Source organism: Dermacentor albipictus, chromosome 5 (genome assembly GCF_038994185.2).
Source record: "Dermacentor albipictus isolate Rhodes 1998 colony chromosome 5, USDA_Dalb.pri_finalv2, whole genome shotgun sequence".
NCBI classification, from domain to species: domain Eukaryota; kingdom Metazoa; phylum Arthropoda; class Arachnida; order Ixodida; family Ixodidae; genus Dermacentor; species Dermacentor albipictus.
Window position 1 is genome coordinate 154,233,324 of NC_091825.1, and position 27,845 is coordinate 154,261,168.

The 27,845-nt window shown below is 45.4% G+C and overlaps 1 protein-coding gene across 1 annotated transcript in view; it reads left to right on the plus strand.

Annotated features, from left to right (window-relative positions):
• Ocrl (Oculocerebrorenal syndrome of Lowe) overlaps positions 1 to 27,845 on the plus strand; it is a 75,539-nt gene that overhangs the window by 24,976 nt on the left and 22,718 nt on the right. The window contains 8 exon segments of the mRNA XM_070539210.1: positions 6,501 to 6,612; positions 7,606 to 7,761; positions 12,498 to 12,698; positions 13,139 to 13,207; positions 13,280 to 13,376; positions 14,756 to 14,880; positions 15,384 to 15,494; positions 15,768 to 15,869. Coding sequence (XP_070395311.1) covers positions 6,501 to 6,612; positions 7,606 to 7,761; positions 12,498 to 12,698; positions 13,139 to 13,207; positions 13,280 to 13,376; positions 14,756 to 14,880; positions 15,384 to 15,494; positions 15,768 to 15,869 — 973 coding nt within the window.

The following is a 27,845-nucleotide window of genomic DNA, read 5'->3' on the forward strand; positions in this document are numbered from 1 at the left end:
TATTGATTGGGCTTGGAGTAAAATTTAAGAAAGCAGCTGAAAAGACACAACGTGCCGCTAGTTGGGTTCTATCTCATAGCCTTCACATGTTGTGTGGAGTGTTGCAATAATTGAGCTATGGAGGTGGCTGTCCCTCCTGCTCTCTGCTTATACAAGTATGTACAGTCAAACCTCGTCATAACGAAATGGAGTATTATGAAATAACTAGTGTAACAAAGTAATGGATATAACAAATTAATTCTGGTTCCCCCAACAACTTCGTTGTAACTCAGTTCTACTGTATGTGTATGAATGTCCATGTATCCTGGCCTTGGCAAGGAACATTTGAAATAGCAAGAGAAATAGTTAGGCTGTTTTAGTACATTGTTTCAGTCATTTGCGTAAACAAAAGGAAAACAGCTCTGGAAGCACTATGTGCATGTCCTCAGGGAGTGCTTTTTTAGTGAAGGTTTCTGCATCACTGATGTGCAGCGAGCAGTAAATTCTCTGATACCATCTAATACACAAAAATGAACTCTTTTGTTACCACTAAAAATGTACCTATTTTTGGTGCCTTTATATTGTAGCATTTTATTTCAGGACATAAGTAGTTACTACGTATACTGCAACAGATAAAATTATAGCCTGTGCACTGGTGTTTTGAATGGATCTATCATAGTAATAATTGCTCAGCCAGTTTTTGAGAATTTTTAAGTGAAATTTCAAAGAAGCAAAGTAATAATTCATTATTTTTAGTACAGGTCCTGAGAGCAAAAAAAAAAAAATCTGGAATGTACAAAATATGTACCTTGTTCCTAGCTCCCAGCTTTTGTAAGTCAGTTCATGAAAAGAATAATTATGGAGAGTTGTGGGCATCAATATTAGCCATAGTGATGCCCATGCTACGTGGGAAAGCAGTAGCTTTGTAAAATTTAAAATGGTTAAGTTCCTATTACACCGTGAGCATTTGTATTTACTCATTGCAGCAGGCACCTGGTTTGTTTTTTACTTCATTCTTTATGTTTGCAAATCTATGGTTGTCAGGTCAGGGAGCATGCAGGAGCCTCCTCATACTTGATTATTGCATTTGGTGAGCTTTTCTATGCAAGCAAAGTGGTATAGTGTGCATTCAACTGGCACTGGAGCCTCCACATGCTTTGTTCAGTTCCTGTACAGTACTGTACAATAATGTGGAGTGTAGCACAAAGTCGTACTTTAATGAATAAGAGCTCTTACACTTTCGGTGTTCAAAATTTAAGAGATGAGTTAGCTAGTCAAGCTTCGGTCGAAGGTTGGTCTGAAATCGACTGTGTACACTTGTGTGGGCGAAAACCCCACATTACGGTAAGGATTGCTTGTAATAATTTGTTCATACGCTGTCAATGCACTGATAGATAAAAGCAGCCCATGGTGGAGAAAATAAACTTGCATTTGATATTAGTCTAACAGAGTTATCAAAATAACACACACTCATGAGCATCTGCCAATGTTTGAGACATTCTTAAACCGCCGATACTTCAAACTGGAAAATAGACAACCCTAGTGAGGATTATGTGCCTTCACTGCTGCTGTCATTTAAAAATGATGTTGCCAAGTCGACCAAAGCACAAATTTTGCATCTTTTTATTGAATATGTACAAGGAGCACTAGAGGCTAGTTTCGACAATACCTCCAGTCGAAGTTTTATTTTCCCAGACTCGCCAGTCTGCCAAAAACTGTGAAATCTGACAAATAGACAAAGTTCATCAGTGATTTCAGACAGTGCATCATGTTGCTAGGTGAAGAATTCCAACAGAAATATTTAACAATGCATAGAAAAACTGTTCATCAAGTTGATCTATATTTATAGGCGCAGTAATGAAACAGTTAAAGCACTTTTGAAGCATTGACAGATTTTTCACTATGCCTACAGCATCAAAATAAGTAACTGATTTACAAAGCAGTGACAAAACGTTAGAGAGTTCTAGCTTCTATGTAAACATATAACCATTTACAGAATGCTACTGGGTTACTGGAGCCATGGACAGTAGTAGCAGCGCTGGTAGGAACATCTTGTGCTGCTTTGTCAACTACAATGCATTAGAATGTTTTTTTTCTTTACATTAGTATGCTATCGAAAAGAAACAAAAGAAAAACCTAGCCGTAGGCTAACCATTATGTTGCTGCCCATGCATCTTTTATGCCAGCATCATGGTTGGTCCTAGCTATAATAGCTGTGTACTCTCTCTAGTTTTTATTAGAGGTGGGTCAATATTCGAAGTTTTGAATACGAATCAAATATCAGACACTAACTATTCATATTTGTATATGAAAATGAACTATCAGGTATTTTTGCATATTCAAAATTGATCAAGTATTTCACAACTGACTGTTAAAGTCAGGTAACTCTTCTCCATCTGTTAAACAAAGTATCGTCTGTTAAACAAAGTCTGTAATTTAGTGTAATTTAGTTTGTCATGTAGCATGCAGTTTTATCTATTGTGCTACAAGCAGTGATGTTTTCCTCAGGATGTGCCTTTTTACTTATTGCTTGACTTCAGCAGCTTTTTCCTTTCTTTTTCCACAACCTCCAAATATTTTTTTCTTCAGCAACCATTTATTTAGCCTTTTTGAGAAGCTGGTCATGCAGTAGCCATTCATTATTGGAAAGCTTATTAAATATTGAGAGACTATTCGTACAGTTCTTTTATTGACAACTAGTGATCGTGTGTTTGAAATTAACCCTAATTGTTGGGGATAGTTGCCTGTCCTTTTTCACTAGTCAGTACATGTGTGGTACCTAATTATACCAAAATAAATATTCCATCTATATATGTGTGTGTTGTGTTTGGGCTTGACTATTCAATATTCAGCACTTGCTACTCATATTTGATATATATTCGAGAAATTTGGTATTTGCCAGCCTCTAGTCTTTATTTATGTATTCAATCAGATATACTATTAACCCCCACAATAAAGGTTGTGACAGAGTGGTACAATGTAACAAACAGAACTACATGAGAATGAGAAAATATCTAAGTCAATCTTATGGCAGAAAACATATCAACAATGTAAGCGTACATAATGTTCAGCAAGAAAAAAAATACGCTTGACATAAAAATATGCATTGCAAGTACCTCAAAGCTCTAAGGGACCCTGGAATTTCTCCAACTAATTTTGTTACATTATATCAACATCAAGTTCATGCCACCTGGTAACTGTTAGAGGAAAAAAAGAGTATTTAAAAGTATTTTAGTAATGAAGCTAATGTAAATGGGCATCAACGCTAAGTAGCATATACATGAGAAAATTTAGCATAATGAATTGTTTGACCGTTCAGTAGACCTTCACTACCTTGAACATTAAATTTGAATGACACACTTCATTTTTTTCTGAAAGCTGCTTCAAGTTAGCTTTCACCAGTACAAAAGAACAGGCTGTTGGGGTAATTGGTATGGCATGATGTACACCAGCACAAACCACACATTATGGTTGTAACACATTTGTTAGTTAGCGCTGTGTCCCATCCTTTCTGTCTATGTCCAATATTCACTTGTTCAGGAAATGATAAAGGTTCTTCCTTATCAGTAATTTCATTGATCACTTAATCTGATTAAGTATTTTGCTGATCATTTACAGAATGTTTTTCATGCAATTTTCAGCATACGATCTGCCAAGGACTTCTATATTGTCATTGATATTATTAATATAAAGCAGGGAAAATAACGGTTAAACACTACGTCATTAAATTTTGCTACCAATGCAGTTGCTCATGGGAACATCCCAATTAACCGGTATCCTGTAAACTGCAATACACTACGGGCAGGCCAAAATTCTCTCCTGCTAATTTGTTCTCCACAAAGTGAGATGAGACCAATCTATATTCCAGTAATACGAGTCACTTTACATTGCAATCCGCCTTTTGTGACACATTGTGGCACCATCGTGCGGTGGCCACGAGAAACGATTTGGCAGGCGCCCCACACGACACTAGCAACCAAACAAGCAGCGTGTGAGACAAGGCTGAAACAACGTGTACGCGCCGTCATCGTTAACTAGCCATCGAGCCTGCTGGTAAATGCTTTGTACCCGGACGCATGTACAAAAATGCTCGACTCGAATAGGGCATGAGGTGTAGTTCTTAGGGGAATGTAACGTTTCACCACAGCATGTCTTGCTTTGTGGTGTGCCATAGTGCTAGGCATACATACATGCACAGGCAGTGGGGAGGCCAACAGAATGCCAAGTTGCATACGTTATTTACCCACTTAAAGTGTGTGCTCATCTACAAAAATGCAAAAAAAAGGTCAAAATGACCAAAATCGGTGAAATCGGTGTTTGTGGGGCACCTGTCTTCCTCTGACAACACGCCGGGGTGCGGACATAGCGGTCAACTGCATCCTTCATTTTTTTTTTTTTTTTTTAAATCTGGTATGTGTACTCAAACAGCATCGGTATTGTCACGTAGCAGTGACGGCACAGAACACAGTAGCAATACTGTCAATGACGAACCTAACTTTTGTTGGCCGAACCTGTGCCCACAAAAACAGGCTACACTTAAAGCACAGCGATAGCGGCTAACACAATCGGTGATTGGCGAAATCTGATCAGCGGGTCAAGCGCGTCAGCTTTTATACATGAGTCATTGAACGTTCGAGAGTAATCGTTGGTGCCCATGCGTTTTCTAGAAAGTTCTACATCATTCGCATTGCGCATACATGCAAACAGATTACACAAGGTTCGATGACAACAGACAGCAGATAGAATGATCCATAACATTCGAGAAACTTCCGACACATGCGAGCGCGTCCTGCGCTGAGCGACAACATTTGTTTGGCGATGAAAAGCGGTCACCCGAGAATGATAAACAAGTACACATTTCAGTATGAAGTCCTGATGTCTGGGCGACAGCGAAGGCACCCCTGAAATGTTTCAGTTACACAAGACCCGCCACTCGACTCCAGAAGATACTACATAGGAAACTGAGCCTTAGTGCATGCCGTACTACATCCCGATTTGCTAAACGAACATAAAAGCCTTCTGCAAGTAAATATTACTGTACTTGGTGTCGACAAGAATGATGAAACGACAACTAGCAATGATTGCTAACTAGCACTATCAACTACTTCCACAGTGCACGCTGTTTTCCATGTCAGCCCAGCAGTGCAGGTGAGCTTGGCTCCAACAGATAACTACGCCGACATCGCGAACATTCGCTCAGCATTTACAAAGCTGCAAGTGTGCATGGTGTGAAGTTGCGAAATGATGGCGTTCTAGCGACGGACGCACAGAGACGATAGAAAAAAAAAAGCTTCGTTTCACTTAACCAGGTCCCGTGAGCTCAGAGATCGTTTGTTTCGCTAGCTCAAACATACATTAGCATCCTTATCGAGATTATTCGTACGAGTCAGCCGTGGCAAAAACAGCGAGGTAAACTGCATATACCGATACGTACCTGTCACAAAGTGCAGCCATAATCCAGGCTTCATGGCGCTGTCGATCACATTTTACTGACAGAAATCGGAAAATTCGCATTGCCCTGCTGTGATGGTCATGGAAGGTGCAGCCGTAAATGAGACACGACATTGGCATCGCACAAAATTTTGATGGCAATAATGTTAGAAAGGCATTCCGTGCGCACGGCAGCGAGAATGGCAAGGCTGACAAGTGAAAGAGCTTTATTGGAGTTACGGCGAGGACGTGAACTCGTCATGCACCCGGCTAGTCCCACTTCGGGACTGGCAGGTCTAGCTCACCGGCCCGGTAACAGGCACGCCGGACAGCCAGAATTTGCTTGTCTAGAACGGGGCCATGCAGACGCGGGACCCACTCCTCCTTGCTGAACTTGGGATACCTTGACCCACACTCCCGGAGCATGTGTGCTAGTGTGGAGGTCTGCCCGCTGGACGAGCAGGCATTGTCGTGATGTACGTCGGGGTAAACAGCGTAGAATGGCAAGATGCCGATATGTGCCGGTCTGTAAGAGTCGAAGAGAAACTCACTCTCTCCTCCGAGTGAAATGGCGCCCCATTTCACTAACAAGTGCAGCGCCTGCCGCGGCCGTACTCCCCTCACTCGGAGGAGAGAGTGGAGTCCGGCTGTGTGCCTGTCAAATTGCTTCGGTCCTCAGCCGCTAGGGCACTGCGCATGCGCAGTTCGGCATCACAAAAGGCGGATTAAGCTCGATTAGGATAAAAAATTTTCGGCATAATTGGCGCTCTTCCACTGCTTTTGCAAAGGAGCCAATTGCCATCAAGCAAAGTGCCCCGTGTGACTGCGGTATAAAAGCTGTTATTACTATTTAGATTTTGTGATTGCAGGTAGCAAAGGTGAGTTTAGATCAAAACGGTTGCCTTTGGCACCCAGTGTATTAATGCTAGTTACATGAGACATGCAAATTCTAAAGAAAGGTTACACACTTTGCATCGACTATTTGATAGTGAACTCTGGGGGCTCTTGTAACTGTAATATTAGAACTCTATGAGAGGGCAGCAACCTCTTGACTTGCTATTGTTTGCTCATAGTGAACATGGTATGCACAGGCAGATCTTCTGGCTCGGGGACCTTAACTACCGGTTAGCAGACCTTGAGCATGACCGAGTGAAAACCATGGTAGAGCAAGGCCTTCTGGAGAAACTTTTGGAACACGACCAGGTGCGCAAGCATCATTATTTGTGTGTAGAGATTTCTATGTGTGTAAAATGCTGTTAAGAAATGTAAGAAAATGGTCATATGAATAAAACAGACTGCTATACAATGGCAATTTCCCAAAAATTTCTTAGCACTACCTACTTGTAGTCCAGTAATCTTGGTATACAGCTTGTCTAAAGAGTGCTGCTTTTGCTATCTATTTTGCAGACATTTAACTCAATGTAACTTCATGTCATTTGAATTTGGCCACTAGGAAAGTGGCAGGAGCCAGTGGCTGGAAGTAAATTGGTTTGCAATATTTCGCAGTTCGGTGTCATTGCATTATTATTGGCTGGTCATTTGTAACCTCTCCTGTATGCGATGTGGTGGACTGTGCAAGGCAACCATCTTAGGCATTTATTGTGTTCACGGAACAGTATCATGTTTTGAGATTGTTGCGAGTGTAATTGACTTATTGTGAGAAAGCCAGCTGCAAATCCTTCAAGAAATCACAGGTTATCATCTTGGCTGTGCATTATACATCATTGCATTCAGGTTGATACTCTGTGCTACTGCATATGGCATAAACAAGTCACTGAGTGTAAGCAATCATTGAGTGCCAATAATGTTACCAACCGAGCACCATTACTAATGTCTCCTGGTTGCTACAGTGCGCTGCTGCATAGAGAACCAATGAGTCATTAAATTATCTTGCCATTGAGTCGCATTACCAACCAGCGAGTATCATTCTTGTTGAATTCTGATTTGCACACTACACTACTGCATAGAGCAATGCCGAATGTAGTGAGCATAGACAACCATTCAGTGTCAATAATAGCACCATCCAATGAGTAACAACACAATGCAGTAGGGTTTAGAGGTGCTTAATGCTCTTCCATTGATTACTACTCGTGTAAGAAAGCTTGGATTAGAAAGTTCAGACAACTTTGTAGCTTTCTAGTGGTTTGCACAGTACAAATTTGATTAGCTTTTGTTCGTGTCGTTTCACTTCCCCAGTTGCGACAACAGCAGCAGCAGGGCAAGGCCTTTGGAGGCTATACAGAGGGACCAATCACATTTCGGCCAACGTACAAGTACGCCCCTGGCACCCAGCTCTGGGACACTAGTGAGAAGCAACGTGCACCAGCGTGGTGTGATCGCATTCTCTGGAAGGTAGGCCACGCATGCTGCAGCTGGCTCTACTGCTATACAGTCTAAGCTTGTTATAGCAAAGTCGCATCCGACCCGAAAGCACCTTCATTATAAGCATATATCCGTTACATAATGACATGAAACTTGTGTGAATATGATTTTTTTTAGTTCAAAGTGACTAGATTGAATAGTTGTGGCATTTACATAAAATCTTGACACAAGTGCCAGATGTTAACAAATCTTTAAAAAGTTGGTTTACTTGTCAAAAGAGAAACAGGATCATCTCTGAAGTTAGGTTATTTTTGAAGTGCCATTATTCAGAGATTTCCAGCCAAAAATCCAAGTTCAACATTGCTTAAAATTCCAGCAGTGCAGAAGATGTGTTTACAGGCTCTTGCTCACTGTTGTGTTTCAGTCAACTTAAAATTTTGTGGTGTTTGAGGCTGCAGTAGTGTTTTGTGTTCACCCGTCATGTGTCACCACGATGCTGTGAAGCACAACCTTGACTACATGGCACTCGCTGTTTATATTGTGCTGTGCACATTCAGCTTGAGGCCTTCTGTCGACATGCAAGCTTCACCCATTCCATTCAGTAAGCGTACATATGAACTTGGTAGGAGTGCTTGCTGTTTTGCAATCCTCAGTCTTGCAGTCCTCCTAGGGCCCTATGACAGATGGGCGGAAAACTTCAGTTATTGTCCGCCACCGTGCCTGCCTATGCTGTTAGGCCTAACTAGTGCTGTTTCACCAGGTGTCAACCACCAAAGTTACTGTTTAATAATGCATCGATAACTGAAAAATATAACAGTAAAATGGGATTCAGAGAACAGACTGGTGGGTAGTTGGTACTGCATAACTTGATGCAAAGCGCAAAAAAAAAAAACCTGAGGACAAGAGAAAGAAACGAAGACACAGTGCTTGTCCTCGTGCTTTTTTTTTTTGCGTAAGTAAAATGGGGGTGCAGGTTATATGCAAAATTCTCTTTAACAACCTCTAAAGTTTTTTACACACTTAAGACAAATGCGCGTATTGTGTATAGAATGCTGTGACCACAATTCTTGGCAAATGTGGCAGCACTATGCACTGTGGGAACACCAAAAATTCAAAAAACAATCCCATGCTCCTCTTCTGGCTTTTCTGGTGCTTCCTTGGCACGTTGTGATGTCAACAGGGTGCTCCAGGGTAAACACTGTCTATTCATCGTCAATATAGGAACAACACCGCCAACATTATGAAAGCCGACTGTGTTCAGAGAATGCAGGGGAGCTTGCCCATTGTGTGCCACCAAATCTTTAAGAAACTTCTATTAGTCATATTCACGCAGAGGGCAATTTGGGGCAGACAATGGGGGAGACCAGTAGCTTTCGCTGCATTGCGTAGAGTTGGTGAGCGTAGGTGAAAAGGGTGAGAGCGTGTGTGGGGAGGGTAGTGAAAGAAAGCAAGGAACAGCAGTGGCGGGGTTTTCGTTTATCAAATGCCTTTAACTTTGCTTTTTTTTGTTTGTTTTCTGCACCATTTAAAAGAATTCTTGCAGCTATATATTCATAGTAGAATAGTACACATCAGCCACCATATGACTAATTTTCGAGATCTGGGTTGTTTAGGGGCCCTTTAAGATATGGTTTCACAGCACTGCAGCATCCATGAAAGGCCATGCAACTTACTAACTTTTAGGCAAAGTTCTCCACCATCAGTGTTGGCGGAGGAAGTAGCTAATAGAGCTGCTGGACAAAGATACAACGGGGACAATTCGTGCATCCATGGATGGAGACTGTCTTTACAAAGATTTTGGTGTTGTAGGCAGGTGCTTCTGTTGGTTATAAGTGCTATCCCTTTCTCCCCCTGCCGGGTGTTGTGGTTGGGGATGTGGCTTATACGTAAAAAAGTGTGTATAATAATTAATTTTGTATATTTCGAAAACTTTGAATGCTACTGAAATTCAAGCCACACCAAATATTGAAGGGCATAATATTTGAGCAAATGTTCAAAAATATTGAATATTTGCACAAGCTTAACTGATATTGACAAGAAAATTTGAGGTATACATGTTACAATTTATTATATCCATATTTAATATATTGAGGTTTGACTGTAATAGCTTCAGTATCAGCTTCAGTATGGCAGTGTTCTGCCAACACCATGCTACTGAAGGTATTGTTTCCAGCATGAAATTGTGAAAATCATGACCTAGAGTTTCCAATCCCATTGAGTTGTCAGCTAAGCTTATGATGCGGCGACTTTAAGGCTCTACTAGGTGTATTTAACATGCAGCTTAAGCGCATGTCAGAGACAGATTAATTTTTGGCTGTAGATTATCATCACTTGCACCATCACTGCTAATCTCTAATTACATAACTCTGCTGAAAGAAAGCAACTCATTGCTGTTCTCTTTCTTTAGGATAACTGTTCACCCTCACAAGCTGGTTTTCTGTAGTAGAGATTCACATCTCTCAAAAATGTGCAATGTTGTAATTTCTGTGGCCAAAGACAGTCACAGCACTAAATATCGCTTATGTGTTGAATGTAGAGTAGCCATAGAAAAATAGGCGGAATCTTCAGGTGCTGTGCAAATGCATTGAATGAAAGATTAATGGCGCTCATAAACCATATGTGAGCAATATGTTGGCCACTGTACTATAGGCAGTAAAGCATCATGTAAGCAGCAATAAAGCATCATGTAAGCATGAAAGAGAGTCAGAGCTGTAGCGTTTAGATAATTTGAATATGCAGTGACTGCTTTCTTTGTATATTTCTGCATCTATTATTTGCTTTTGAGTGAATGACTTGGTCTATGTGCCACCTGCATTTTCGTGTACTTTTTGCATGTTTATTTGTATGTCATATTGCATCGGGGCGTACTATTGAGTACTGTGCTTCTTTGTGTATGCAAGCTACCGTATTCGCACGATTATACTGCGCCACCGATTGTAAGGTGCAGTTATATTACCGCCCAAATATTTAAAAAAATTACTTGGTGCTGATTATACCACGCACATCAAGTAACAAAACCTGACTCTACATGTACCGTGTTGAAATAATATTATAGAACATAGAAAGGCACACAGTCATGCACACAGCTGAATCTTAGTGGCTATCGGAGTCCGAAGGCACCTCCTTTTCGCTGTCTACCAACCACAGAAAATCATTTTTCGTTCCATTTAATGCATTAGAAATGCCACACTTCTCGAGGCCTGCGCAATTATCATCAGTGGGAGGGCATTCCACTCACCATGGACACACCTTGCAATGTCTCTGAGCGTCACTTTCTTTAGATGACTCATTTGATGGCAGTGTGGCTGGGTACCTTACACTGTTTTTCTTTTCTTTAGTAACAGTCTGTATCATTTTTTATTTTGAGTAGAATTAGTTACAATTGTAACATGCATGCGAATTTGAAAGCACCTCTTATAAAAAAAAAAAAGAACGCACATTAGGATCATGCAAATACAATATACAGTAGAACCTCGTTGAATTACGTTTTCCTGGCACCAATGTTCGCAATCGAGAACACAAAAAGTGACCCAATAGCATTACACTCTTTTTTTATGGGTTCATGCATTCCAGGAAAGCATGGTTTTCCAACACCAACATTCAGTACATCACCAAACTGCGTTTGTATGATACATTTTCCCGCCGCTAGATCCCATGTGCGATCGAAAACAGTATATAGCTGCCCACCGCAGCAGCTTCACCACAATACTCGCCCACCCGGTCACGTGAAAACGGCAACGCGCACTCACTTTCTCATTTCGGTACCAGCAAATCTTCTATGGGGTCAATGCATGCTGCATTCACAGCTTTCACTGCTAATCCTAGTGCGACAAGCATCTTCACCTATCTGTTACACAGTGCATGGTGCCGTCGGAAGCGTAGTGCATGCTTTTAGCAGGCAATAACTGAAACGTGCCACCGCCGTGTTCTGCTGCAGACTGTAGTCGTATACGTTTTCCGGCCCCTAGATTCCATGTGAACAAGAAAAACCACGAGAGACGCGATGCGCGTGATCCAGAACGTCTCGTGTGAAAACGACAGTGCAGTTTCTTGTTGCGGTACCAGCAAATATCCACCCAAGTCGTCGCACGCCGCATTCACAGCTATCGCCGCCAAGCCTATTGCAATGAGCATCTTCGCCTATCTGTTTTACAGCGCATGGTGTGTAATGTCATTGGTAGTGTACTAGTATACGCTTTTAGTAGGCGACAATCCAAACATGCCACCGTTCTCAACTGCAGGCGGCGCGATGTGCGCATCACGTTTCGCTTCGGAGGCATCCGGTGTCACCCACCAGCTCAATTTCGTTTCGGTTTCCCGTTGCCCTATTAGAGCAACATGCAATAGGAAATCGACAAAACACATTTCTGGCCACTGGAGCACCAACAGCTCGACATGCATTGGCGACTATTGGAGCAGCAATCTGCACGAGGCTTCTCATTATGTACATGTCATTGAACCTGTCTAATATTTTTAGTTACTTCGGATTGTGCGTCTTCCCGGTTAGTACGTTTTTTCTCACGATCTTTTTTTTTTTTTTTCAAGAACATGTGAATGAGGTTCTACTGTATTATGCTATGTTAGGTCTCAGTGATGTTATACTGCTATGTAAACAGGTACTCTGGACCTTTGTCAAGTCGTGAAGAGCAGCTCTTAGGCCAGGAAACCTTCCAGACTTGGAAAAAATATAGAATTAAGTTAAAATAGTTGTTATGTGTTTGGCAGCTTTGTTGGGGGCTTCTGGGTGATGTTCAAGAATGTTGCAGGGTCCCCACGTGAAGCAGATGCGCTACAGTTCCCATGAATCATTTACACTGAGCGACCACAAGCCAGTCAGTGCCTACTTCAAGGTGGGCGTAAAGGTCATCGACACTGCGCGCTACCGTACCATCTATGAAGAGATTATGAAGAAGCTCGACAAGTTGGAAAATGAATTCCTGCCCCAAGTGGCTGTGGACCGGCTTGAGGTGTGTGGCTCTGAATTGACCTTTGTTATTGAGATGTGGCTGATTGGCTGTTGAGAATTCATGATCCTGTCAGTTACCATGTGCTTAAATTATTATTTCTGTGAAATGTGCTACATTGTTGCACTCAGCTAACATCTTTTGGTCTTGTCCAGTAGTATCAAGATTTAAATGCAATGAAAAATTGATTTAGTATGTGTATTTTTCAATGCTGATATAATTCTAGCATTTACTCAATATAAGGATAGCCACAGGTCTGAATAGTTTAAACCTATGACTGCTTTGTATAAGTGATTTTCTGTTGTTTGCTGCTTGCCATGATGTTTATCAAACTAACATAATATAATGTTGGTTGTCTTGTGGATGAGGCATAGTATCATCAGTTCTCCCCTGCCACTTTTCAATTAATTGAGTTCTGAAACTGAGCCCATTGGACTCTGCAGGTCCAATTTGAAAAGCTGCACTTCATGGAAAGCCAAGTGCAAACTCTCACTGTTGCGAACACTGGTCAGGTAAGTAAGCTCACTGATTCTGCACAACACCAGGAAATTTGGTTGGCAAGCATGTTCCTGTATTCCATGCAGGTTCCAGTAGAGTTCTGCTTCCGCCCAAAGTTGGACAATGGCCGCTACTGCAAGGAGTGGCTCCGGGCCATTCCAGCATCGGGAGCCATCAAGCCAGGCAAGGCTTCTGCTTGCTCTCCGCATAATATTTCTTGACCTACATCTTTTGCCCTAGAGAAAGATTCTCTAAAAGACTGCCTTTGTGAACTTGCTACCTGCACAGGACCACCTCATTTCCTTTTTCTGATGTTATCATCAGTGTGCAGGTGCTCGCTGAAGCTCTTGGCACCCAGAATCTGCAAGACACACATGTGCACGTGCCCACACACACAAAAAAAACATGTTCTTAGTCTGGGAGGAAATTCAGTTCCTGTTTTTGTGGCTACCACACCTGGAAACATAGCTGCTGTATACACAAAATGTATACTATACAGGATGTCACAGCTAACATTGCCCAAGCTATTAAAAATAAAATATGCTACTTCGTTTTATAAGATAGTGTTGCACTCACTTTCCACAACTCAAAGCACTTTTTATGTTCAAATAATTTGGCAATTAAATGAAGCTCAATTAGCAAAATTTATAAATATTGATTTTTTGGCCTAGCTTTTGTCATAAAGTTGTAGATTTTCCTTGCAAGATTCAGATTTGACTGATCATACCATGTGTCCACAGCATTTTATATTTGGAATATAAAGCAAAAGAAAGTGAGAATGCAAGCCGTGTATGCCAGTTTGTCATAGCTTTACTCTCATTGGTCACTTATTGTAATCATGAAACAGTTCACGCAGTTTTGACTTCAACTGTCTCGCCAAAGAAGCAAGTGATTGGCATCAGTCACAGAAAGCCAGTGCACTTCAAGCCATGATATCATGTAGGAAGGTCTAGAACTTAAATATCTAAATTGAAAATGCAGATGATAATTAGCATGATTGTACAGGTTTGAAAGTAAGGTTTCCCTATAGAAGCATCAACATTCCTTGTGATACTACAATCAGAGCACCTAGGCATCCTGCTGATCTAGGAAGTTTTGGGACGCAGCAGATACCAGCATAATCAGGTGCCTGGTGCTCTGAGTGGAGTGCCAGATCCGCAGAGAATTGGATTAGTTTGTTTGCAGCAAATTTGAAGGTATGATATATACTATAATGCTTAACATATATTACGGCAACACAGTAAGGTTCACAGAATTGCTTGCTGTTTCTTTTAGCATCATATTAGGCAGGCCGTTCTTTTGTGCTGGGTGGCATTGTAGCATAATTGTCTTGTCAATCAGCATAACAGAATAATTGGAGGGTACAGAAGAGTGAAAAGAGTGCTGTACTTTTCAGTCCCCTTCACCTATATTGTTGTGCTGATCTTTGGGACAATTAAGCTATGGTTTACCGATGAGCCCAACGCTGCATGCTTCTGGGCACTTTGTGATTGTCCAATATTTCAAGGTCATGTTGTTCAGTGGGGCACTATTTCTTTTCCATTTTTTTTTTATTTCAACAGGAGAAACATGCCAGGTGTCCCTAGAATTGTGTGTAGACAAGCGGACTGCATGGCAATTGAACAGTGCCTCAGACAGTCTAGAAGACATCCTAGTGCTTCATTTGGAGCGCGGAAAGGACATTTTTATATCCTTTCACATACCTACCTGTTGTCAACATGCTGTTTTCTTTAAGGTGAACTGGCCTTTTTGTGTCACAGATAAAAATTATGGCTGTAGATTAGGTTGTTTTAACCAATTTCAATTATGTTGTTTCAAACATGCACTTAACACAACTGTGTGGTACTAGGATGTGTTACTTGGGTGCAGCTATTCTTAATTGCAGTTGGTATTTTCTTGAGCTGCTATTTGCTGTTGCAGTTGTTATATACTGAGCTTTCTCACCCAAGTTGTCGTCACCCTTTATGTTGGTCTTAGATTTCCATAGTCCTTTTTTAGAGACCTTGTGACAAACTTGATGGTTTAGTGCATTAAGCACAGATAATTTCTCTGAGAGCTTTAGTGACACGCATTCTGGTGCAGCTTTGTCACTTTATGCCTCAGCCAGCCTGCCTGCACTACTCCCAGTGTTTGCATGAAAGCCACACCACGCAGAAGCTAGTGATTTTTCTCCTTGACTGCCGTACTCACGTGACTGTGTCTGGAGAGTATGAGCCAAGCTGCTATGGGTGCTCCTTGGAAGCCTTGGCTCGTATACCTTGCCCTGTGCGAGAACTGGGCAGAGGGCAGCTCCTCAAAGTGGTGAGTGAGTGCTTGTTTACAGACAGTTTACCTGCTTCCCTGCTTCTGTTAATTCACACTTGCCATGCATATTTGTCTGACTTTAATTCTGAATGCAACTGGCAAGTACTTGTACACCGAAATGTGGTACAAAAATAATACATTATGAAATGCTACGCCTAAGTTATCCATCAAAATTAGCCTGTGCTTTATATTTGCAAGTCATCCACTCTGGTGGATACAGTATCCCAGATTATCCATAAGGCTTAACTTTATGCTTTGATGTTTTTGCAGGAGCAGAGCCCCTGTGAAGAGGGCCTCCTGGCAGTCCCTTTTGAGGTGCCCAAGGAGCTATGGCTCCTAGTTGACCACCTGCACAAGTACGGGCTCACTCAGGTGAGCCTAGGCAAGAAGCTGTGCAAGTTTTCGACTTCAGCTGGCAAAGCTTTTCCACATTATTAACATAAACATTAATGGAATGTAGTGACATCTACATTTTGATTACATTTTCTTTGTAATGTAATGGGTGCACTGAACAGTTCTGAGGGTAACGTCTCTTCTGTTAGATATGGAGCTGTTTCCTGCGATTACTTCGAGTTCCCCAGACCACATCGGATGGCAGCACAGCTAATTGAGGAATGCAGAAGCAGGAAAGTGCATTCCAGAGCAGCGGCCGAGCAAACAAGTTTAAGGCAACAAGTTCACGTGCCAACAAGTTCGTGCGTCGCCGGGATTAGAAGGGGGCCTCGTACAATGGAGCTCAATCGTCCCCCTTCGGCTTTGAAGAAGGCATCTGCTACCGCTGCGGAGCCGAGCCACCGGGTGCAGGTGGGCCCTTGTGCAATGAAGCATGAGCGCCCCCCCTCCTTCTCCAGCCTAGAAGAAGTGGATTGCCAGTCTGCGAGGCAAGACCGCAGAGAGCCGCCAGGTGCGACACCGCGACACGGGCGCCTACCATTGGCTGAAAGTGGCGTCATCGGAGCGGACTCTCCCATTGGTGAAACATGACGTGACTTACAGTGCTCGAAGGGTTTATAAGAAACCTTCCAGAGAGACCTGAGATTTCTGGGACATTCCCTGATTCCCTGAATGACCTCTCTCGAACTTCTTGCCGCGGGCCGCAGCGTCCGAGTTGCTGCCGGCCCGTAATGACTGTACGAATGTTACTTGTCGCTCACCTCTCTGTAAATAATGTAGAATAAATCCCTCCCAAGTTTGGTATTTCATCCCGGAGCCCGTCCTCCAACCCCTACATCTGGTTGGCAGCGGTAGGATCGCCTCCGAAAGCATCAGCTGGTGGCAGCGCTACGGATCAACCTTCGTCGTGAGAGATCCTAAGGAACCGGGAAGAGCGAAGAAGAGAGAGCCTTCGTCGAAAGAGGTCCGAAGAAACTGGGAGTAGCGAAGAAGGAGCGAGCCTTCGACCCAAGGAGTCCGGAGGAGCCGGGAACAGCGGACAAATGAACCGGATGGCAGGGTGCTGCAACCGTAAGTGAGCGCGTGGTTTTTTTCCTTATGATTCGCCAGACTCAAAGGTTGTGTGTTCAATTTTGATAGTTCTGGGAATCGGGAGTTTGATGCATTGTGTGTTTGCACAAATTAATTAAGGAAAACAGTTTTAACCACCTGTCGGGGCAGCTGCCATGGATCTTAGAAGGTTGACGAGGTTAGACTTGTTGTTGGTGTGCGACGATTTGGGAGTTGAGGCGGACGAACGGATGAAAACGCCAGCTATCATAAAGGCGATTCAAGATAGTGGCAATGATGAGAAAAGCATTGAGCTTGCTTGGGAGGTGATACAGGAGCCACGGGAGCGTGTACGTCGTGTACGTTTGCGAGAGCGTCGTGAACTTAGGAGTAAGCGTATGCGTGAAGAACGCGAGAATGAACGGAAGCATGAGCTTCAAGAACTTACTCTTAGGTATGAGCGTCACGGACGTGAGAATGAACGCGAACGTGAGAGAGAGGAAAAGTATGAGAGAGAAAAGGCAGCACTGATCAAAGAGATACAGCATTGTGATCAGTTATTGGCACAGAGACAACGGCTGTCTGAGAATTCTGTAGGAAGTACAGAGCGAAAGAATGAGGAAGTGTCTAGCAGATTTTCGCCGGAAGCCGTCGAAAAGAGTAGTGCCTGTGAGATTAGCTGCAGATTCATAAGTGAAGGGAAAAGGCTAGCTGCTAACGATGCCTTAGTGGCAACAGAGGCCGTTAAAGGCCAGAGTGAGAGAGACGAGGTGCTGTGCCAACAGATGACTGTAGAGACAGCTAGGCCAGCTGCGAACAAATTGGCACAGTTACCGCGTGTGTGCGTCGCTGGTAAGGTTAGCGAGGTTGCTAGCGAGGAAAAGGGTACTGTTGACGCGACAGACGCGAGCACCCATGTAGAGCCAGATCTGCGTGCAGAAGTGAAGTGCGAGCTGGACGATGCAGTTGAGAATAGCTCTCGGGGTGGCGAGCTCCGTAGCTCACGAGAGAACAACTGCATTGTTCAGGGATCGGTGCGGCTCTCCGCCAGTCTAGATAGCCTAGAGAGGGATGGTTCAGTTAATAATCATTCAGACTGTGCGCGTGAGACAGCGATCGAGACCGACGGACTGTGTGCCGATGCACAGCGTGAGCTGGGCAATGTAGCAGAGGGCAGTTCGCAAGAGTGCGAGTTGTCTAACTCGAGTAAAGCCTGCTGCATTGTGCCAGAGTTGGTTGAGCTGTCCGCCAGTCGAGGCAGAGAGAGTGTTGATTTAAGTGAGAATCACTCAGACTGTGCGGGTAAGAGACCGATCCGGGCCGACGAAATGTGTACCGGCCAGCACGAGGCACGAGAAGGCGACAGGAAAGCGAGTGCAAAGAGAAAGCGCCGTAAAAAGAAGCGCAGTAAAGACCGAAAGACGGTAATTAATGTAGCGCCGCCAAAAATGGCGAGAAACCCAAATGGGCAGGGCGCGAGGAAAAAGATGCGGTCGTCTCGTACGATGTTGACGCATCGAAAACGTTCAAGCCACCGGTCAATGGGGGACCGCGAAGAATGTTCTGCGCGGACGCGGACAAAGGGCACGAGGCAGTTAAGCTCCTCGTCGTTCCGTAGTTCTTTTCAAAGCTCAGCGTGCAGTTCGAAGAAACGCAAGGTGGTAGGACGAGACCAGGTGGGGAGCGACGCGGTCAATCGAGTTCTTGTTGAAAGCGGGGCGCGGGGACGCAAATTGGCAGGAGACCGTAACGTCTTGGGGGAGCTGATAGTGAATCAGCCCTTTTGTTGTCTCTCGGCAGCCAGAGTAGCTTTCAGACCACGTCCACCCCGCGTTCGACTCAAAGTATGAGTCAGCCGTAAGCGTTTGGAGAGGGAGGCCAAGAGCCCTTCCGTAGAAATGGAGTGTCTTGTTTTTTTATTTTGAGCATCGGAAAGTTTTTCGCGATTTGAGACTAGGATTTCTTTCAATGTGTAAGGTTTGAGCTTTGTTTGTGTTTTCGTTTGAGAAGCTCCGTGATTTGAAAGATGAGGTTTATGTAAACATGTAGTCTCGCGAGATGCTCATTAATAAGTAGATAGGTTTTTTTTTGTGTGTGTGAGTAACCTGAGGGTCAAGGTTACTGTTGAGAGGCCTATCGTAACGCGCGTGTGTTTTATTTAACCTTCGTTCTTTTTAAGTGTTTTTGAATTTTCTAAGGTTAAGCGCGTAGATTTTCAGTGAGTGCATGATTTGCACGGAGAAGCGTTCTTAGTTCCATTAGCGCGTGTCCTGTATGGACGGAAGGAAGCAGACTTTATGACTGGGTTGCTAGTGTGTGTGGAGGGCAGCCGTATTCTGACTTCTCTTATAAGTACGCGTGGAACGAGTTATTAAAAGACGCATTAGTTTAAGGGTTCTGCGGAGTGTGTAAGTCCCGCAAGTTTAATTGTTCGTTTATGTCACGTGTCCTGTAGGACTTTCAGGGAAGAAACGTGAGTAAGCGTAATGAAGAGTTTGCCTACAACACAAGTATGCGTTGTTTAGTGACCACAAGGCTAGCGCGCTTGTGATTACGTACTTGTGAGGTTGACCAGATTGTTCAGTGGCACCGGCACGTGCGATAAGTACGCCACTGCGATAGATTGGAAACATGCTGTTCGTGTAGTTAGGCCACTTAAGTTATGTTCGGCTGTTTTCACTTGTTGTTTGCATCGTCAACGACCCTTTTGTTTTGCAACAACAATAGTGGTCTGGTCTTGTCGGCAATCGAGGAGAAATGGATAGCTGTTTGGAAGGGTGGTTGGAACTGTTTTGTCAAAATTGGGGAAATAAGAGATCAGGGTTGATTTTGACTCAGTAATAGCCTGGCGAGTCAGGGGTGAAGAGCCTGCACTTACACGTGGGGCAGCGCTGTGTTGTTTGGTTTGTTTGACGTATGTTCTCCAGGGCCCAGGATCCCGAGGGTTGTCAAACGAGGCTCGACCCCAGTACCCTGCAGCTTCTTTCAGCGTTCCTCATGGCCAGCGAATTGAGTTCACCGGCCATTCAGAACTACCGGGGCGAGGACGAGCTGTTAGATATGGAGCTGTTTCCTGCGATTACTTCGAGTTCCCCAGACCACATCGGATGGCAGCACAGCTAATTGAGGAATGCAGAAGCAGGAAAGTGCATTCCAGAGAAGCGGCCGAGCAAACAAGTTTAAGGCAACAAGTTCACGTGCCAACAAGTTCGTGCGTCGCCGGGATTAGAAGGGGGCCTCGTACAATGGAGCTCAATCGTCCCCCTTCGGCTTTGAAGAAGGCATCTGCTACCGCTGCGGAGCCGAGCCACCGGGTGCAGGTGGGCCCTTGTGCAATGAAGCATGAGCGCCCCCCCTCCTTCTCCAGCCTAGAAGAAGTGGATTGCCAGTCTGCGAGGCAAGACCGCAGAGAGCCGCCAGGTGCGACACCGCGACACGGGCGCCTACCATTGGCTGAAAGTGGCGTCATCGGAGCGGACTCTCCCATTGGTGAAACATGACGTGACTTACAGTGCTCGAAGGGTTTATAAGAAACCTTCCAGAGAGACCTGAGATTTCTGGGACATTCCCTGATTCCCTGAATGACCTCTCTCGAACTTCTTGCCGCGGGCCGCAGCGTCCGAGTTGCTGCCGGCCCGTAATGACTGTACGAATGTTACTTGTCGCTCACCTCTCTGTAAATAATGTAGAATAAATCCTCCCAAGTTTGGTTTTTCGTCCCGAAGTCCGTACTTCAACCCCTACACTTCGTAACCGAGGAGGCAGGTGACGCAGAGCAGGAACAGCTGGTTGCCCGAACGGCTCACACTCGTGCCAAGCACTGGCGATCCGGCTGGCCCACTGGTTGCACAGCAGGCATGGAAAAGACGATCTGGCTGGCCTTGTTCTTGTGCCCTTCTTCTTCATTACAATTACCCCCGGTGCAAAAGCGGAGCCATCCTGGCGACTTACGACGTGGAGACGAGCGGTTCATAGAATTGTTTCAGGCGGCGCACGTGAACAACATCCCATCCACGGCGGCGGTTGTCGGATGTTAATGTAAGGGGCTCTATGACATAGTTGACCGGAGAGGTGCGTTCGACGATGCGGTATGGTCCATCATACTGCGAGAGAAGTTTGGTCGAAAGTCCAGGCGTGGTAGAAGGCACGGACAACAAGACAAGGGTGCCGGGAGCGAAGTTCGAATTCATAGCGTCGCCATCACGATTGGCTTTTTGTCGTTGTTGGTCAGAGGAGGTGAACTTTCGGGCTAATTGACGGCATTCCTCGACGTATCGGGCGACAGCTGAAACGGGGGCACATTCTGATGCGTCTGGTGTATAAGGCAAAACCATATCAATGGTATGGGAAGGATCGCGACCGTAGAGAAGAAAGTATGGAGAAAATCCCGTGGTACTTTGTGTAGCCATATTATATGTGTACCTGACAAATGGGAGTATTATGTCCCATTTTGTATGCTCAGATGAAACGTACACGGCGAGCATATCACCAAGGGTGCGATTGAAACGCTCTCTAAGTCCGTTAGTTTGAGGATGGTACGCCGTGGTGGTCTGGTGAACTATGCGGCATTGAGCAAGCAGAGCTTCAACCACCTGCGACAGAAACACACGGCCTCTATCACTCAGCAGCTCCCGAGGTGGGCCATGACGAAGAATGAAACGATAGAGCAGAAAAGATGCAACGTCACTGGCGGTCGCTGCAGGTAGAGCAGCGGTTTCGGCATAGCGTGTAACGTGATCAACTGCGACAATAATCCATCATTTTCCAGCGGGTGTTAGTAGTAGTGGCCCGTACAGGTCAATTCCCACACGGTCGAAGGCACGAGCAGGGCACGGAAGCGGCTGTAATAAACCGTGGGCCGGATGAAGCGGAGATTTGCCACGTTGGCATTGCGGGCACGAGCGGACAAACTTTTGGACAAAAGTAAACATTCCTTGCCAGTAGTAATGTTGCCGCAGGCTCTCATACGTCTTCAAAATGCCTGCGTGTGCACATTGTGGGTCAGTATGGAAAGGCGCGCACATGTCGGAACGCAAAGGGATAACCAGGAGCCACTTGCGACCATCGGGCTGGTAGTTGCGTCGATACAAGAGGTTATCCTGGACAGCAAAATGGACAGCCTGGCGACGCAGAGAGCAGGAGATGGGAGATGCAGGCGAGCCAGAAAGGAGATCCAAAAGAGAGGCCACCCAAGGATCCTTGCGCTGTTCTGATGCGAAGGTGTCGATGTCGACCGAGGATACCGCCTTAATGGTGGAGAGGGAGGCCGTGTCGGCTGGCAGCGGAGAGCGGGACAGAGCGTCAGCGTCAGTGTGCTTGCGACCTGAGCGGTATATGACGTGTATGTCGTGTTCTTGAATGCGCAGAGCGCAGCGGGCAAGGCGTCCAGACGGGTCTTTTAAAGAGGATAACCAACAAAGGGCGTGATGGTCAGTAACCACATTGAAAGGCCTGCCGTATAAATAGGGGCGAAACTTCCCGAGTGCCCAAACAATGGCCAGGCATTCTTTTTCTGTGACGCTGTAATTGCATTCCGCTTTGGTCAGCGCACGACTGACGTAAGCAACGACGTACTCGGAGTAGCCAGACTTGCGCTGGCCAGGGACAGCGCCAAGGCCAATACCACTGGCATCGGTATGCACTTCAGTTGGGGCGGTGGGGTCGAAGTGTCGCAGTATAGGCGGAGACGTCAGGAGACGGCGTAAGGTCGCGAACACGGTGTCGCATGCAGAAGACCAGGAGGATAGGTCGTTGGCGCCACTGAAAAGTTGTGTCAGAGGGGATATTATCGAGGCAAAATTGCGAACAAAGCGCCTGAAGTAAGAACAAAGGCTGATATAGGCGCGGAGTTCTTTGAGTGCCTTTGGTTTCGGAAATTCTGCCACGGCGTGAAGTTTTGATGGGTCGGGGCAAATGCCATGTTGTGATACGACGTGACCTAGAATCATGAGCTTGCGCGCGGCGAACTGGCACTTTTTCAGGTTCAGTTGCAGGCCTGCGTTGGTCAAGGACGTCAACATTTGCCTAAGGCGAAGAAGATGCGTGCTGAAATCAGGGGCGAACACAACGATGTCGTCGAGATAGCACAAACACGTGCTCCGTTTTAGGCCATGCAAGATATTGTCCATCATTCGTTCAAAGCTAGCAGGGGCATTGCATAGGCCAAATGGCATCACATTAAATTCGTATAAACCATCTGGCGTAATGAATGCAGTTTTAGGGCGATCAACTGCTGACATCGGGACCTGCCAGTAGCCCGAGCGTAAATCCAATGAAGAGAAGAATTTAGCGCCTTGCAAGCTGTCCGGAGCGTCGTCAATGCGCGGTAGAGGGTATACGTTTTTTCGCATTATCTTATTGAGACGGCGATAATCGATGCAGAACCGAATGGAACCATCTTTTTTTGTGACGAGAACCACCGGTGATGCCCACGGGCTATTGGAAGGTCGAATGATGCTGCGCTGAAGCATGTCATCCACGTGCTCGCTGATCACCTGATGCTCCTTGGCAGACACGCAGTACGGGCGCTGTCGCAATGGCGCGTTGGAGCCAGTGTCGATGTGGTGGCTGACGGTTGACGAGCGACCCAGAGTAGGCTGAGCTACATCAAAAGAAGAGCGGAACTGGGCAAGCAGGTGAAGAAGCTGGCAGCGCTGCTCGGAAGTAAGATCATCGGCAATGAAAGGTGTGAATAAGTCAGCTGATGGCGGAGCAGAAGTGGAAAGTGCACAGAAGTCAGTGAGCTCTGCATACGAAGCATCCGGCATGTCGGTTATAAACATGTCATCAAGAGGCTGAGCATGGCCAAGTGCTTCGCCGCGAAGAGCCATCAGGGCTGTAGGAAGCGGATTGCAGACAACTATGGCGCTGAAACCGGCTGAAATGTCACGCTCGGCGAAAGGCAGGGGAACGTCCTTGCGGGTCATGAAGAGTTCTGAAGGAGTGAAGAGGACAGCGCCTTCAGAGACAGCGCCACAGAAGACGGAAACAATGGCAGATGAGTACGGCGGTATGGCGATGTCTTCTCGAAGAACTAGCTTAGCGGGAAGAGAAGTGGCGCCGATGAGGGGCAGGTCACACAGAGGCGATAATTCGACTTCAGCACGTGCATAATTGATGACGGCGTTATTTTGTGAAAGAAAGTCCCACCCGAGTGTCACGTCGTGAGAACAGGACTGCAGAACCACAAACTCCACAATATAGAGAACGCCCTGAATAACAACTCTAGCTGTGCATGCTGCTGAAGGCTGAACTGGCTGGGCACTTGCTGTGCGAAGAGAAAACCCAGAAAGTGGCGTCGTAACTTTTCGTAAAGCGCAAGATAGGCGTTCGTTTAGGACAGACATGGCTGCTCCAGTATCAATTAGCGCAAAACGGTAGGGACGTCGTCAACAGTAAGATCGACAACGTTCGAAGGCGACAATGGAGGACTTGTACAGATCGATGGCGACACAGTTCTTGCCTCCTGAACTGCGGTGCTTAGTTTTCCTCTTGTGTGGGTGAAGGGCGCCAATGCATGGGGGACAACGAGCGGCGACGCGGTGAAGGTGAACGACGTGTAAGGACCGGGCGCTCGGCTGGTGGCCTGTTCGACTGCCGACTAAAATAAGTGTCGTGGAAAGGCCGGATGTTGGCGTAGGGAGGCGACTGCACAAACTCATCAGAGTGCAGCATGCGGCGGCGGCAGAGTCGTGCAACATGGCCGGGAATACCGCAGGCATAACATATCGGCCTGTTGTCTTGCGTGTGCCAAGGATTAGTAAATGCAGGAGCAGGTCGATGAACGGGACTATGAACGGGGGGTGGCGGCCGAGGATGTAGCGCAACGAGTGGTTGACGAGGGGGCTGCGCGGCGACGGATGCGTAAGTAAATGGCGCGGCGGCAAGGTACTGCTGATGCTGCATTGGTAGAGCCTCAGCAACTTGGTCTTCAATAACCCGCTGGAGCGTAGGAGCGAGCTGTGTAGGAGGCTGTTGCGGCAGCGGCTCCTGTAGCTCAGCGAAGGGTAGCAGAGAAAGCTGACGTGCAACTTCCTCCCGCACGAAAGCTTGGATTTGTGTGAGCAAGGAGGAGCGATCGGAGAAGGCCGTCATGGAAGAGAGGGCCTCGTCAGCCACTGAGGGGCGCCTAGTCAACTTGCCCTGCCTCCTCAACTCGTTGTAGCTTTGGCATAAGTTTAAGAGCTCTGCTACTGTGCACGGGCTCTTGGCGATCAACATTTGGAAAATGTCATCGGCGATGCCCCTCAAGATGTGCTTCAATTTGTCATTTTCGGGCATAGACGCATCCACACGTTTGCATAGGTCGAGAACCTCTTCAATATAACAGGTGAATGTCTCACCGGGTTGTTGCGCTCGCTCTCATAACCGCTGCTCGGCGCACAACTTGTGGACGGCAGGGTGACCGAAAACTGCAGCGAAACTGGTTTTGAACGACAAGGACTGAAAGTCGGCTTCGTGATTTTTAAACCACAGGTGAGCCACTCCCGCAAGGTAGAATATGACGGCATTTAACTTGGCGGTATCATCCCATCGATTGTGCAAGCTCACCCGTTCGTACGTAGCCAACCAGTCATTGACGTCCTGTTCATCCGTACCGCTGAAAACCGCTGGATGGCATTGCGGGACAGCGCCAGAGCAGGCAACGGGGGGTGGCGGCGACATCTGCTGGGGAGAGTCAGGCATGACGGGAGGCAGAGTCCGAGACCGGAGTTCCAGGGTGTAGATGTTCTTGAGCACCCCGCACCTTCCACCAATTGTAATGGGTGCACTGAACAGTTCTGAGGGTAACGTCTCTTCGTAACCGAGGAGGCGGGTGATGCAGAGCAGGAACAGCTGGTTGCCCGAACGGCTCACACTCGTGCCAAGCACTGGCGATCCGGCTGGCCCACTGGTTGCACAGCAGGCATGGAAGAGACGATCTGGCTGGCCTTGTTCTTGTGCCCTTCTTCTTCATTACAGTAAGCATGTTGCATCTGCAACCACTGATCACAAATTGAGTGTAGAACCCACAAACATGTGGTAGCTAATGCAATAATGCAATTACTTTTTGTCATCATCCAACTTATGACAAGGCATCAATCTTAGTGGGATAAACACTAGCACGAAGTCACAAAATATTAACTTTAATTCTGTGAAGCTCAGAAAATTGGCACACATGACACACACTGAACAAGCAAGCATGCAGAGTAGCTGAAAGTAGTGGTGAAACCTTGACGAACCCTTGATGATATGTCTCCATCACTTCGGACCACACAGTGTTAAATTGGCCACCACTTTCGCTCACATGTTGTTCGGGTACGGTGACATTGAAGTCAGCATCCGGGTTCCACAGAGTGAGACAGTAAAACTATTTCACCGCAAAAAAAAAGTGTTGTTCAGGAGTTCACTCGAAACATGTTCCGTCTCTTTGAGGAGTGAAATGCAACTGATGGTAGTCCAGAGCAGACCACCACCAGTTGCACTTCACTCCTCGAAGAGGCGGGACGTGTCAAGTGAACTCCTGAACAACATTTTTTTTTTCGTTTAAATGTTTTACTGTCTCACTCTGTGGAACCCGGATGCTGACTGGAGCAGACCACCGTCAATTGTGCTATATATTATATATACATTGGCCATAGCATTGTCATCATTCCCAAAAAATACAAGGCTCAAAAATTAGTGCCAGTATTCCTTCAATATAGCACTGTCTATGCAAACCTGCAGTGTGGAGGGACACCCATCCACCTTGCAGACCTCTGCACAAATATCTGAGTTAATACATTCTTTCATCTTTCAAACTCTTAAGGTTGTTAATTACTTCAGCCTCATGCTACTTGCTCCTACCCTCCTTGCTAACTTGGCATATAATGACTAACCTAGGCTGGCAGTGGTCCTGGGTCTGATTATAGAGAAGGAGCAGATTTTTCTCATCTATAAAATTTGCTTTTTTAGGAACGAACTTGGTTGGCTTCCTTTGCTTCTTTCTGGTATCGTTAGGTGAAGGGCAGATTTTCCTTTTTGCGTAAACATGAAATAAAAGCGTGTAGATAACTGCTCAGCTATGCTATTGAACTGTAGCTATGGTAGTGGACACTGGTAATGACCATGGTTTCAATAGAGCACTACACTCTTAGTAACAAATTCTGATTGGTTTGTGTCTTGTGTTAGGCATCAGGCGCAGATGTCGTGAACCTCCAAAGAACATACTTTTTTTTTTTCACTGTCTCACGTTCAAACTGTAGATAAGAAACTGAGATTCGGATATTTGATATCATACAAATTCTTGAAGTAATTCTTGAAATTTCTCTTTCGGTTCCTTCGTAATCAGCTAGTACCAGACTTCTCATTCTGTTCATCCTAAAGTGACAAGACACAGCTGGCACTAACCTTAAAATGTGTTACAAATAAAGTCAAACTGTTTCATATATGAAAGACTGCATTCCAATATCTTTTTTTTTAGCAGTGCAAATGAATAGGACAGAGACAGGAAGATGCCTAGAAAAGTAATGGCTGTTAACTACTCTAAATAATGCGCTGTTAACATGAATAAACACCAATTATCCTAAGAATAATGCGATCAGCAACTTATTTTGCCTGTGAACTGCTGCATAATAGTTATCATGCAATAATTAGAGGCACTGAATTAGGCTTCAACTCTTTCCTTACTGGGCACAAAAATATTGATGAATTTCATGGACAGTTTTTCAACAACATTGCCATTGTAATTTTTCCACAAGCCATGCATCATATGAAACGATGACTGCACTTTAAGTGTTGGCCAGATTTGGCAATTTTTATCACATTTGGAAGTATGGAAAAATAAAATGAACAGGAAGTATCGTTGAAAATAATGTCCAGTGCTCCTAACACTACCTCCATCAATCACGTTGAAACTAACCTCCAGTGCTCCTAGCACATCCTCAA